We start from the raw sequence: 13,856 nt of genomic DNA, 5'->3' as shown, positions 1-13,856 counted from the left end.
TGAAGTCCCTGTTAGGACAGAGAGGCATCATGTGTCTGACACTGACCAATGTATCCTGGTGGAAGTAGGACAGAGCAGGGAATCGTCCTCGGCTCCTGAACCTGGAGCTGCCCACGATGACGGCTGGCGTGGCCGACTTGGGCACAAACAGCTCAGCGGGGTACGTGTCGCACACCTGCAGGAAAAAAAAAAAGCACAGCTGCTCTGAGTGTCTGGACCTCAGAAAGATTCTGGATGGTACTGCAACAGCAGACAGAACCATTACATTCATCTTTATACAGAAATAAAAGTGTAGCTAATATCTTCCAATGTTGAAATTTACTGTCATGCTAGCAATTCAGTTTCTATGGTGACAAAACAGGTTTGTCCAGAGAGACGTTTGCTTTCCAACCAGAGGAAAGCGTGGAAAACATGTTCCGAGTGATGATGATGATGATGCATTCGGTAGCTGATGGGTCTCTACTTGTTGTTGGATAAGAGTTGTGCAGAAAGTTAGGAGGAACAGAGACCTGTAATTAAGGGGTAATAATATTTGTTTTTTTCCAAAGTAATGAATAAATGTTGTTTAACGTCTCCCTGGAAACCTATAAAACAGAGGGGGAACTGCGTCTCACTACTAGGGGAATAACAAATTTCTGCTAAACAAGCTAGCAGGGTGTTTATCAAACTCTTCCACAATCCGCTAACTCCATGCAGCTGTAACGCAGTGCATAAATGCTCCAAAGGATGTTGCTTTTGCTTTCTGTAATTCCTGGCACTACTACAGTTCTAACATGTTTGTCCTGTTGGGGACACCGTAGTACAGGGGATTTTTGTACAGGAACTGCTGTATTTCTTACAGTGTGTTTTACTACCTGTAAGGTAAGCAGCAGCTCTGCTAGCCGGTGTAAAATATACATTACACTAATATACTGAGCTATTTCTGTTTGTTTAGTTTGCCAGTTAAGTAAACATTACATTTTGTACTGGTGATGTTTGATTATTTTGGAAAAAAGAAATAAAGAAAAACGGTTGCTGACAGTGTGTTTTACTGCCTGAAAGGTGGACAAAATAAACGCGCCAAGGTCTCCCCACAACTAAGAGCCCTGTGTCTGCTTCCAACGCAGAGTCCATAGGGTTTCTTCCACCAGTTGCAGTTTAAAGAGGGAAAGCCTGGGTTACACAGCCAATAAAAAGGCGTTGGTTTCCTTCCTACACATTCATTTATGGTTCTGGAATAAATAAAACCGAGTTTGATTGGTTCTGAACAAGTAGAGGCTGACCAAGCAGCTCTTTTTTCCTTTTGTTTTGGAAGCAAAGTTCAGTTCCTGCTTTTTTAAAGAAACATTGTATAACTTTTAGCCACTAGGGGCGCTAGACCTGAAATGTTCTGCTTTAGCTCATCTTCTAGGTTAAATCATCATCAGAGAACCAGAAATATGTCTGATCAGTGAAACAGTGGGGGTGTTTCACAATCAATAGAATGAAAGACCTGAACGTGATGGTTGGCTGAGGGAGGGGGAGTTATCTGCATCTAAATCAAAACTATAAAAATCACCTACATCACTGTCTTTAATATGTTGTTATAAAGAAAAATATCAAGCCTCATTTTATGGAATAAATAATGCATGCATTTATAATTGAAAGACCAGTTTAAAATCAAGAGATTTGACTTAGTGCGTAATGTATTTATGTTATATTTATATCCTGCTTTGTAATCCAGGTCAGAAACACCAGGACCGTTTGTTTTCTAAATCAGCTGTGGGAAACGAAGCAGGTCTCCTGTCTGCCCTCTTTGCGCTGACTGCCTGTAAGACAGCGCTCAGGGAAGCAGGACGAGAACCATTGCTGTTGCCAAACTCGCCGAAGATACAGAGAAAAGTCACTGAATTTGTCTCCTGCTGTTTTAATTTAAATCGTTTCATTTTTAAACTCAGATTAGGATTATAATAAATGCACAAATAAACATTGAGATATGCTTTACTTAAAAAAAAAATACTTTTTATTCATTGTGAAATTATGGTGGGTTTATCTTGCTGGGTTGAGGCCACATGTGGTGGAAACCCTACAAGAATGTGAATATATCTAAAAAACAAATTGTAAAATACGAAATTAAATGTCCAAATAAGAAAAAAATAAAAAATTTAGCTTTTTATTTAAATGTAATTTAAAAAAGACTTTATTCAAAATGTAATATAATATATAATTATTCGATTTTATAAATAAACTCCTCCTCCTCTGCTGTTTATCACCCAACAGTCTGCTCTGATGCTGACGGTTCTGCCTGCGCTATTGCACTTGTTCCCTTAAATATATCCATATTTTTCTGCACATTTTGCTTCATCCGCATAGAGACGGTCAGCCTTTCTGCCCCTGAATAAACCAACGGGTTGCATATACGGCCTCATATTTCCCACTGTTATGCTGCGTTCACACCGGACGCAGCAAGAGCAGCAAAATCGTCTCTGCTGCTTCATTTTTGCTGCTTGTACCAGTTAGTTCTGATGCACGGCTGAAGCAGCTTTGCTGCTCTGGCTGCGTGGTGCAAACGTGTGTGTGACACGCGTTGGGCGGAGCTACACTATCCTTTCTCTGCCTTGCAGCTATATTTGCTGTGATCAGTGGGAATAAAGTAGTTTTAATATGNACCTTCCAATATTATTTCTGTCGGAGACACTCAGACCCTCACATACCAGCGGCGCGCTGTCAGTAGGAATCCCATTCAACAGCAGCCTCTGGCCGGGTCGCCTCCTCGCGGTTCACCGCGGCAGCTGGTAGGTGTTTTTCATCTTAATAATCTAAACTGCAGGCACCAGAATAATAAAAGCAAACATATTCTGCCGGCAGATTTCTGCATTTTAAGTTAATTTAGGCGTCAATGAACTGTTTCAGAGGAGCGATCACAGCGCTCTGATCATCAGCGATGTGTCTGTCTCTCTGCCAGCTCTCAGGTCAGCTTCTCTGATTGGTTGACGCGGTGCGTTGAGCAGCAAAAGTTAAATTTTTCCATTTCAAACAGCAGCGCGTTTGTGCTGCATCACACACGTCAGATGCTTAAACGCGCCCGACGCGCTGCGCCTGCTGCTCAAAACACGCTGCGGGACATTTTGCTGCGCCTTGACGCGCATCAACCATTGACTTTGCATGTAAACTCGCTACTTCTGCCGCGCCCGGTGTGAACGCAGCATTACGTTTCTTAATTATTTTATTGGTGCAGTGAATTTATGAATCAATACAGGCTCCGGCTCTGACTGCTCCTGGTGACCTTTTTAATCCTGTACCGTTCTGATCGCGTGATCATTAGTAACGATCATTGAAAAACCATTTTTGTTGGATTTCTAGTTTAGATAAAGCTCCTAATCCATCAGAATACCCCCCCAAAAATATATATATAAAGATGAACTAATTCTAGAAACTTCTCTACAAGCTTTTAAATGCTGTTTCTTCACCAACCATCTCTGATCCTAGACTCCTCCAGCTGCTGCCTAAGAACAGCATCTGAATCTGCTCCCGTCTGATCCTGCAGCAGAAACACAGCTCAGTTCTGTTCTCATGTTTTTCCCGTTCCCGCCTTTAAACTACCGCCACCTAAATCATGTGTGACTCACACTGACCCGGTATTCGCTGTTGGCTGCCGTGGAAACCCACAGGTTGTTGGGAACACCCATCCTCTTGTAGTCGGCCTTCAAGTCGATGAAGCTCCAGGATTCCTCGCGCTCCTCTTTGTTGACGTTGGGGTTGAAGGACAGGCAGTAGAGCTCGCTGTACTTCTCTGATGGAGGAAAGAAGAGCCGGGATCAATCCTGCTCCAAGTTCTTTCAGTCAGACAGATGTTACTGGGACGTTTTCAAGTGGCCTTTGTCACCTGCCCATTTGACTCTGAGAGAGTTTTACTTTTTTGCTTTGAAAAATAAAAGTTTAACTTCGTTTTTTCAAACATTCAAAAGGTGAGAGTGAGAAAGCTGAACAAACATTCAAACACTGCAAAACCTGGTCTAAAAATAACTGGATTTGCCCTTAATTAAAGAAACTTAAAGGGGTCATAGAATGAAAAACCGAGTTTCCATTGTCATAGATGAATAACGATAGTTCAGTAGGTGAAATGGACGTACAGAGAAGTTCAAACCCCATCGACGCCTCCTTTCTCTGCAAATCTCACTATTCTAAACTTCCACCATAAAACAGGTGAAGGAGGGGGGCTGGGGGCTGGTAACAGACATCCCAAGTCTCCCGGGAGTCTCCTTGATATAGACAGTCATTCACGGATCCCCGCGAGTCAGATAAATTGTCCAAGATTTTAGACAATGCGAGGTGGTGTTGCACAGGCAATACAATAATCTGTGCATCATGTGCGGATTAGAACTGCTGCGATTGCGCAGGCACAACAAGAGAGAGCGTGGTGTGGGGAGGAGGTTGCTTGTGAAACCTGTGCGTATCTTTCCAAAGTGATGCTCTGTTCATCGAGCGTTCCAGGCGACTGGTTGTCAGAGAGCGTGCCGATTGGATTAGTCAGAAAAATAAGCCAATAAGTTTCGGTTTACTCTCTTACAGTCACCTAGTTACCACTCAAAGCTGTGCATCCTGTAAAAATAGCTTGAATCCTCCAGTAAAAAACTAAAATTTAAGACTCATTTAACAGCAGAATATACTAAAATAAGTTCACGTCTAGTGAGGGGGAAGAATGATGAAGTGTTTGTGTATGGGGCACGGTGCAGGAACCTTTTGAAATTCCCACCGGACATTTTTTTTAGGTATGAAAAGTAGGATGTCAGAGAAAAGGAGGACGTCTGGTCACCCTACCGTATCAACAATTTGATGTTTCAGTGGGTGAGTGCTTGTTGCTATGATGCTTCTTTGCTCAGCAGCTTCGCTCGTTGTAAACCAACCAATCAGCGCACAGCTCATCTAAATATTGATGAGCATACCATAAAAGAAAGAAAACTTGTGGTTTCGTTCTGGGGCTTTTAACCAGGCTGCATTAGGGCTCATAGAACAGCAAATATGCCATTTTCAGCCCAACCAATGTTACACACCCTATTCAGAGACCATAAGGACCAGCACCAGATACCCTATTGAATCATTCTATGACCCCTTTAATATGATGATCTGCCAATGGAATGGTCAACGATTGCGACTCCATCCTGGAGAGAAATATTAGCAGGGCTGCTATTAGTTGGGCCTCTTTTATAGTTTTTAGGCCTGTTTCTCTCCTATAACTATGGGTTCAGCTTTTGCTGTTTGTTTCTTTTATGACTTAAAAACTGCCTCAGAGCTCGTCTGATTCACTTTTTCTTTCGCTGACAGAGCCACAAGTGGAGCTAGTTTATCGTTAGCTTTTCTAACACAGATCACTGCTTTTAGGTTTCTTTTGTACGCCTGCTTCTGTCTCCTTGAACCCCAGTCAGCTTCGGCAGAGGGCCGCTCATATCGAGCCTGGTTCTGGTGGAGGTTTTCCTCTCCACTGTCACTGCATGCATGCGCTGTGTGAGGGATTTCTGTACCGTCAACAGCCCAATATCTACAGTCTCTAAATGATCATCCAGGAAGAGAAAATCCTGTTTTTTTTCTTTTATACATTTCAATTTATAAAAATTTGCATCAATAATCAAACTAAATTCAATGCCTATATATGAATATACGGTATATAGAAAACACACCAATGGCAAGTTATTTTGACTTCCAACTATTATCACTATTGTACTGCATTTGGAACTTTTTTTATCCACCAGTCAAGGATAAAAAAACATGCTTTCAAAAATCACAGTAAAAACTATTTCCACAGCTATTGAGTGGATTACCTGCTCAAATCAAAGGGATATTAACGTATTTCAAGAAAAATTGGTTAATGATTTACCTATTTTTTTTTGCAGTGTGTCCAGAACTTGAGCATTTCGGTTCAATGCAAAAACTGAAACATAACCAAGTCAATTTCTCTTCAAACGAATATATGTTGCCTTGATTTAAACGGGTATGTAAGACAATTCAGCCACAATATAAGATGCTTAACGTTTAGAAGAGGTAAAAGAAACTCATTAGCTTATTTTAAATGCATCAATTCTAATGATCTTATTTTAATAACTATTTTTAGATAAATTTTTGCATTGAGAACAAAGGTTAAAGTTGAACCAGAGTCAAAACAATAAAAAAAATCTAAAAAGCTTTAGAGTCTTGCTATCCTGAAACAAACAAACACCTGGTCGAGACAACCGGACCAACGAGGCGTGGACGTCCACACAGTCTCTCTCCTGTGGGATGAGGACCTGGAAGACGCGGAAGTCTTTGCAGCGAAGGATGAGCTGGCTTCCAGCGGGCGTGGTGGGCGGCCTCTCCACGCTGCACACCATGCTGTGCAGAACCTGAAACACAAACACAGTCAGACTCAGCATGGAAAACATTTCCGCTTCTCCAGTCAGCATGACTATTGATCTGTAAAAAAAACAAGAAGTTGGTGATACGGATCAGCAGGCGCAGCGTCATCCGTCCTATGACACCATAGAGGAAAACTCACTTCCTGTTGAAGTAAAAAGCACCAGAGAAAAAAAATAAAAATGACATCTTCATCATCTAGTCAGGTCTAGAGGGAGGGGAACCTCCAGCTCCTGTAGGAGAGGAAGGACGCAGCAGTCCATAGTGGATTCCTCGAGCGTTCCTCCATTTGATTAAAAACACTCGCTAAAGTCTACTGTTAACCCTCATATGGCTGACATGTTGCTGTGTGACGTGGAGGTCTGGATTTTGGAATGAAGCATGAGAAGAACAGAACAATCGCGTCACATTTCGGAGAACCAGCCGATCTCAGGGACTTAGGTCTGGTTCCTGTTAAGGATTCCAGTTTTCCTTTTAGAAAATGTCCCACATTTCCTCTTCTTCCATCTGTTTAACTCCTGAATGCTACATCTGGGCGTAGCATTAGTGATGCTAATATGTAGAGAAAGAACATGTTACTTATGTTTTTTTTTTTGTTTTTTTTTTCTGACAGCAGCGCTCTATATGACCTCTGTTATCCAGAGGTCAATGGAACCTCTCAGCCTCTTCGCTGGTTCCCCTGAGGATCGTCGCTCTGTCTAAACAGGTCTGGATGTTTGAGATGTGAACCTTCTGCAGCCTGACAGATGGAGAAGCAGGTCAGCAATCACAGCCTGAAGGTACGAATCAAAATTGGCTCCTTACGTTTACAACAAGGATTTATCCGAGTCAGATTTAGGGTGATGGAACACATCAACCTAAACTGGAATATGATGGTTTAAAAAAAAAACAAACAACACAAAAAATAAACAGCTGATTACGGTCTTACCCAGGTTTCTTTGCGTGTCTCAGGGTTGTTCTCAACAAAGATGGTGTGGGTGGAGGACAGGTAGAGGGTCACCACACTGGCTTTCCTCTGGCCTGCTGACCGGTCCAGGAGACGGACATTTTCCACCTGAGGAGCACAAACATTGATTGGTTGGATGAGATCATAGAGTAAACATGGATCAGAAGCAGACTGAACAACAGTGGAACAAAAGCCATAGACCACCATCATCATCATCATCTAACAGGAGCTCATAATGGAATGGATGGACAGATTATGGGATATCTGTTACAGAAGAACCGGAAGTGCCCAGATCCCATCTGAGACATGGATATTCCCATTTTAAACCCCCTATGAATCCATTATCGGACAGCGTTTTAAATTCTCCTCATGTTCCATAATATTCCTTAAATAATTAAAGGAACCATGACCCTGAACGGACTAATGTCAGGATCCAGCAGGTTAACAGATCAAATGTCCTCCAAGCAGAAGGTAAAGTGAGAAAAGACAAAGACTAAAAACAAAAAGAGGAAACAGAGGAATGTCCGCGTTTACCTTTGGAGTCCGGATGTGCTCCATCATCACTAACATCCAAGATGGAGGAGATGGAGAGGAACAGGAGCCCGACGGCTTGTCTTCGTCAGCGGTTAAATTCCCGCATTCACACCGACAACGGAGCTGTTTTTTCCGCCGCTGCTGTTCCAGCACTGCCCGGGAACAGCAGCCATCATTCCGTGTCTTTGTTTGGATAAACCGACAGACAGCGGTCCGGTAGCACCGCTCCTCTCGGTCGGTACCCGGGTCAGTCCCTGCGGTCTGACCGCATCACTGGCGTCATGTTCGGAACCGTTAGCGCGCTCATTTCCTTCTTAAGTTTTCAAAATAAATGTGAGTTTCGCCTAAAAACGCTTGTGGACATCCACACTAGAGGAAGTTTTACCTTAAAGTTTTTTTTTCAACACCTGGACGCAATTCTATACACGGAAAATTAATAAAAGATGATTTATGATTAAAACATCCTGTTCTCCTAAAATCCTTCCGCCTTTATTTTGAAAGTCCTCCCTTTATCGTTAGCTTATATCGGTAAATTTACTAATTCACCTGCTCTAATGTATAATTATTAAACATTGAAGCTTTTTCTATGTTTCAAAAATAGGAGAAGGACTACTGTAAGTAAAACAATATTGACAAAATAAATTCAACAATCAACGTTATTAATTGGAGCATCTTTGAAAGCTAGCTCTCGAATATTCCAGTTTCCTGTTTTATTACATTAACGGGTAGAGAAGTGTGTTAATGGTTTGTCGTTTTTTGAGTTTTATTGTCTAAGTTTGACTTTACTTTATCATTTACAAACATAACCACTAATAATTGATTCCGAGTGTTTAGTAGGTAATAATAATAAGAGAGGTTACAAAGCTGAAAATGGTTAATGACCTCAGATAATGGATTTTTTTAAGCTTAATTAAAGAATTTTGTACTACAAGAAGATATAAGTACAATTTCCAAGGAACAATCGCCAGGGGTTTGAACACAAATAGTAATAATAGATAAAAAAAAAAAATACCTGAATAAACATAAAAATAGTAAAGTGAAGATATAAGCACATAAGGGGATTACATAAATATTTTGAATTTTGAGCATAATAATAAAGTTTTAACAGCCTTTTTGTTATTGGAAGAGGATAATGTAGATAAATAAACTGTTGCTCCCTTTAAGAAAGAAATACATGAGGGTTTAGTCATAGTAATTTTACATTTATGGGTATACAATTTGGCCAACAGAAGCAAAAAATTACATAAAAAGAAATGGTCAGAGAGTAATTTTATATATCCTGTAATTCCAAATAAAACATCCTGAAAATAAAGTTCAAATTTGTCGTAAATGTTGTCCAGAATGAAGCGACAAACACCTTGCCATAGACGCCTGGTGTACTCTCAGGACTAAAACAGGTGAGAGACAAACTCAGAGTAACTGTTACAGAAAGTGCAGGTGGTATAAATATCCTTTTTATATTTAATGAAAAATGACTTAACCAGGTAACAGCGGTTAATAATCTTAAAGGAAACATCTTTAACCTTGTTTACTAGAAGATACTTGTTGGGTAGAGACCATGTTTTGTTCCAACATACTTCTGAGATCAGACCAGACCAGATTGAAATAACATAAGCAACTGAAATGCAGTTATCTTGGAATAAAGAGTGAATATGTTTGTTATTTTTAGAAGATTTTGGTTGAAAACACCGTCTACCCACATAAGTATCAGTTGGATCAGGTAGAGGGCTCGGGCCTTCAGAGGACAGGGAAGTCTGACCTTTAAATAGCATTATAACAGCTGGTGGAATAGCATCAAAAGCAAACTGTTTTGGGCTTATAGACCTCAGATCATCACATAATTTTCTTTTAAAGGCCCGAACATGCTGAACGTCTCCAGAGAACAGAACTAGGAGGGTTTAAATCTAAGACATTACTGTAAGATATAAAAAAGTAAAAAAAAACAAAAAAAACGACAAAAGTAAAAAATACCCAACATTTCATAACTGTCTCAACATATCAGGTTTAAAGTGACAAAAGGTCTTATATGGAGGGTGACCAGTGCCAATACAATAAATAAATAAATACATTTCTGTATTTATTTCAAGTCTTAATAAGTCATTTATATGTTTAAACAACCATTCCACGAGTAATTTTTTTGTATTATGGCACTCGCTCCATATTCTAATGAAGCCTGTTTCCACCTCATGAAAGAAACAAAGTCATAATTATTAGATAAGAAGTAAAAAATTTTACTTTCAGTCATAATTATGAAAGTCAAAGTCATAATTTCAAGTTTCCAAGTCATAGTAATGAGAAACAAAGTCATATTTATGAGATTCAAAGTCAGAATTTCATGTTTTAAAGACATAATTATGAAATACAAAGTTTAAAAGTCGAATATCTCATTATTATGACTGAAAGTCAAAATTATGACTTTGAATCTCCTAATTATGACTTTCTATTTTGTATTTTTTTTATTTTCATGTGGTGGAAACGGTCTTCCATAATATTCTGATGGGTTTAACAGAGATGGTTTTAAACGCAGTTTCTTTCTTTAACCTCTAGGTGGCAGTGTTGCCATTTCTAACCACTAACTGGTGATTTGATCAAGTTTAACATATTTATTTATTCCTTTATTTATTAACGGTTACTGGAAGTAATCCGTTAGAATGTTATCACCTTACATCGGAAATACAATTAAATATATATATAAGGAAACAAAAACATTTAAAAATATATATATTTTGTTAACTTTTCTGACGTCTTTTCTTAACCAAATAAGCGCCTTCACCTTTTTGTAATCCTCCGCCAACAAATATAGTCCGCGAGCAGTTTTGAGTGGGTGACTTATTTCCCTGATCGGCTCCTAGTTGATAACACCTGACAGGTTCGGGGGATCATCGGTATCCGCCGTGGAACCAAGCAGAATGAGCTGACCTGACTGTGTGAGAGGAGGAGGAGTCTGGTTCCGGGTTCGGGGTTCAGGTGAACGCTGCAGGTGTCATCTCTGCTCCCCGCTGCTGCAGCAGCCTGCATGGTGACATGTGCAGACGGTAGGTGTGCTCTTACCTTCTCCTCAATTGTTTGGACTTGTGTAACATTTTACTCCCCTCAGCTTCTACCTATGGTGATACAAGTAATGGTATTTTTGTTTAGAGAAAAGGGAGATAATGATAATAATGTTACTGTGAAGCTTGACATGAATAAATGCAAGTTGGATATTAAATTTAACTGCTTAGAAGCTTAATAATTTTATGTTAAAGAATCAAGTCTTCTGTAAACTGGGAAAGTTTCATCCTGTTTCTTTTTAAATCAATAACGAATTAATTATCTCCTGTCAGTGCATGCAGGCAGCATACAGGTTACCTGCAGCTGTATGCACAGGTGTTCTGTCTTTATATATGGAAAAGCTGCATCCCTTCCCCTCCATCTTTGTGCTGTAATGTCCACTCTCTGCAGCTCTCTGTTCCTGGACATTTGTGCTGCTGCAGCATTCTGGGTGTTACATAACAGGTTGTCCTCTGCATCATCCTGCAGGGCTGCTCAGGATTAAATAAGACTGGGTGCCTCTCCTTGACATTGCACAGCTCTGTCTCTTTAGCTCTGAGCTGGAGAAGCACTTTCACTGTTTTATAGCCTCCAGCAGCTTCATTTTTCTGTTTGCCTGCTGAATAACTAGTTTTTATGCTGAAAAGAAAAGGGGAAATCTTAATGGGCCTGTGGACTTTTAGAGGCCAGTTTGTTTTTTTTTTTTTTGTTTTTTTTTATTCAGAAGGATCTAGACACAACATTTTAACTTTGTGTCAAAGAGAATAAGACATGTCAGTTCTTCCCTTAAAATGTGTGCATAGTAATTCATTTAACCTGCATGGCACATTTGGCTAACTTTATGATCTGCTCAAATTAGACAAAAACTGCCCCACATGGATTCATTTTATTTTCTCACAAGTAAAAAAAAAAATATATCAAAGACCCTGTATTTTTATTATTATTATTTTTTTTAAATATTGGCATATTTTAATTCTTTGTAATTTAGCATTAAAGTTCCATTTGTTTTTTAAATTAAGCTTTGAATTAAATATTAAAGTTGAGAAGTACACATTCGCATACGTTTGACATTTTCCCCATTTATTGAGCTTTTTAGTCTCATGTTTCCAATATGTAAACAAAATAATTGAAAATATTAATATTTTATTTATATTATATGATGACTGAATATAATAATATATTCGTTATATACATTTTAACGATTATAATTTGTACAGTTACAATCTGTGCATAGTTCAACAAAATTACACATCAATAAACTGCTTAGTTGTGATGTCATCTGCTCCCACAGAAAAAAATGGATAATTCTTAGTAAAGTTTTTTTTCTGTTTATTAAAATATGAAGTTTTTAGAATTAATAATCTTGCATGTTCTTTTCTGTTTAGTATATACAAAGTTCTAATATTTATTACCAATTATGATATTTTTGCCCCTCTTTGAGATCAATATCATTCACTTTCATTAACAAAGCATGGCGTTTAGATTTAAACATTCAAATGTCTTGTTTTTTTTTCTTGTTTTTTTTTTTTCAATCTTTTTACAACAAATTAAAACCCAAAGCCCCCGAGCTTTTTGTCCCATCAGTAGAGCCATATTAGGTGGATTGATTACGTGATGCAGCCTCTCCTTGGTCAAAGCCGTAATTGTGACTCCAGTTCGTCATAATTTACATTTTTCTGTTTGAATGTCAGATTCTGTCCTCTGTTCAGACTTGTTTATGTTGAATCAATGACTGCTTCTCATTTCTAGCTATTATCCAAGCACGCACATTAAAACAACACCAACTGCTTTCATGGGATTTGCTCCTCTATCCCAGCTTTAAATCTCAGTTTACCTCGTTTAACCGCAGCCATTGTTTGACCGCAGGTTGAATCACGTCAACTGGTTCTGCTGCGTGGGGAAATTTCTACTCTGGAAATACTGTTTTTGTAATGTGGTTTCAAATATTTGTATCAAAGTTTACCTAAATGTTGATTTAATCCAACAGAAAAGTTGTAATGGGGCTTTAGCTCTGTTGGCTCATCACTTTGGGGACTTTCTGTGGTCTGTGCTGATCAGACTTCTGTATGTAAATCTAGGGACATTTCCAATGATGAAATATTTAGAAAAAAAAAAAAAAAACGGTCATGATTTAATTTAACTTTAGATATTTACATTTAGTCATTAAAAATCAAATGTAACAGCTGGAATTTTTTTCTACTCACTGTTAGCATTTCCTGACAGTGTAACAAAAAATGTCCTAATAGTCCTATAGAACTGAGAGGAGCTGTTCAGTCATCAATTCAGTTAGATCGTCTTCTTCCCTATTGTTTTGAATGTCTTTTTGTTCATTCATTCATTCATTAATATCAATGCTTCTTTTGCACCATGTTTTTTTCTCCCACAATGTTTACATACGATCACTGCTTCACTTTAAGAAATGGAAATGTTCTGAAAGCCGTACAAAGCGAAATTTCGGTTTTGCATACACTCTGTGTATACAAAATAACAATAAATGTTGTCCAAGTCATTCATCTTTCTCATATTCTACTTTTCTTCTCTTGCTTTATCTCTTCTATCAGTCCTTCCCTGTTTTAAAGCAGACATAATACAATCAAGCCTTTACCAAGTTGAAAATATCCAGATTAACATTAAAGTTCTCTTTCGGAACCTTTCAGATGTAATTTTTAGATCAGAAACTGGGGTCCTCCAAGTATAATAATATAAATGTTCATGTTTGCTGATTATTTTAAAGAGAGTGGCAGCCTAGTGGTTAGGGCATTAATAGCGCAATCTTTCCAATAAAGATGCGTTTGGCTCTTGGTTCAGAAGCATCCAAGTTAGACTCACTTCAGATCTTTCAGATGTTGTTTAATGTGACCATGCAATCAGCAAACTTTCTTTCCTCTTGATCAAGATGCTTTATTTTCCAAAATCAAAACAAACTTAGATTTTCTTACCGCAATATGACGTGACAGGCAGATCATATCGGCTCATTTCGTTCCTTTTTTGCCACTCAAAA

General features: G+C 38.8%; 1 protein-coding gene across 1 annotated transcript in view; it reads right to left on the bottom strand.

Annotated features, from left to right (window-relative positions):
• Nucleotides 1–8,106, bottom strand: part of LOC107082658 (myotubularin-related protein 7-like) — a 24,774-nt gene extending 16,668 nt beyond the window's left edge. The window contains exons 1-5 of the mRNA XM_015371444.1: nucleotides 7,826–8,106; nucleotides 7,274–7,399; nucleotides 6,173–6,335; nucleotides 3,594–3,751; nucleotides 47–175 (exon numbers count right to left, since the gene is read on the bottom strand). Of these exons, the coding sequence (XP_015226930.1) occupies nucleotides 47–175; nucleotides 3,594–3,751; nucleotides 6,173–6,335; nucleotides 7,274–7,399; nucleotides 7,826–7,861 (612 nt within the window). The 5' untranslated portion in view covers nucleotides 7,862–8,106. The remainder of the gene's footprint in view (nucleotides 1–46; nucleotides 176–3,593; nucleotides 3,752–6,172; nucleotides 6,336–7,273; nucleotides 7,400–7,825) is intronic.
• Between the last annotated feature and the right edge of the window lie 5,750 nt (nucleotides 8,107–13,856).

This window comes from Cyprinodon variegatus, unplaced genomic scaffold (genome assembly GCF_000732505.1).
Source record: "Cyprinodon variegatus isolate N-32 unplaced genomic scaffold, C_variegatus-1.0 Scaffold58, whole genome shotgun sequence".
NCBI classification, from domain to species: domain Eukaryota; kingdom Metazoa; phylum Chordata; class Actinopteri; order Cyprinodontiformes; family Cyprinodontidae; genus Cyprinodon; species Cyprinodon variegatus.
This window is presented reverse-complemented; position numbering and strand designations above follow the sequence as displayed.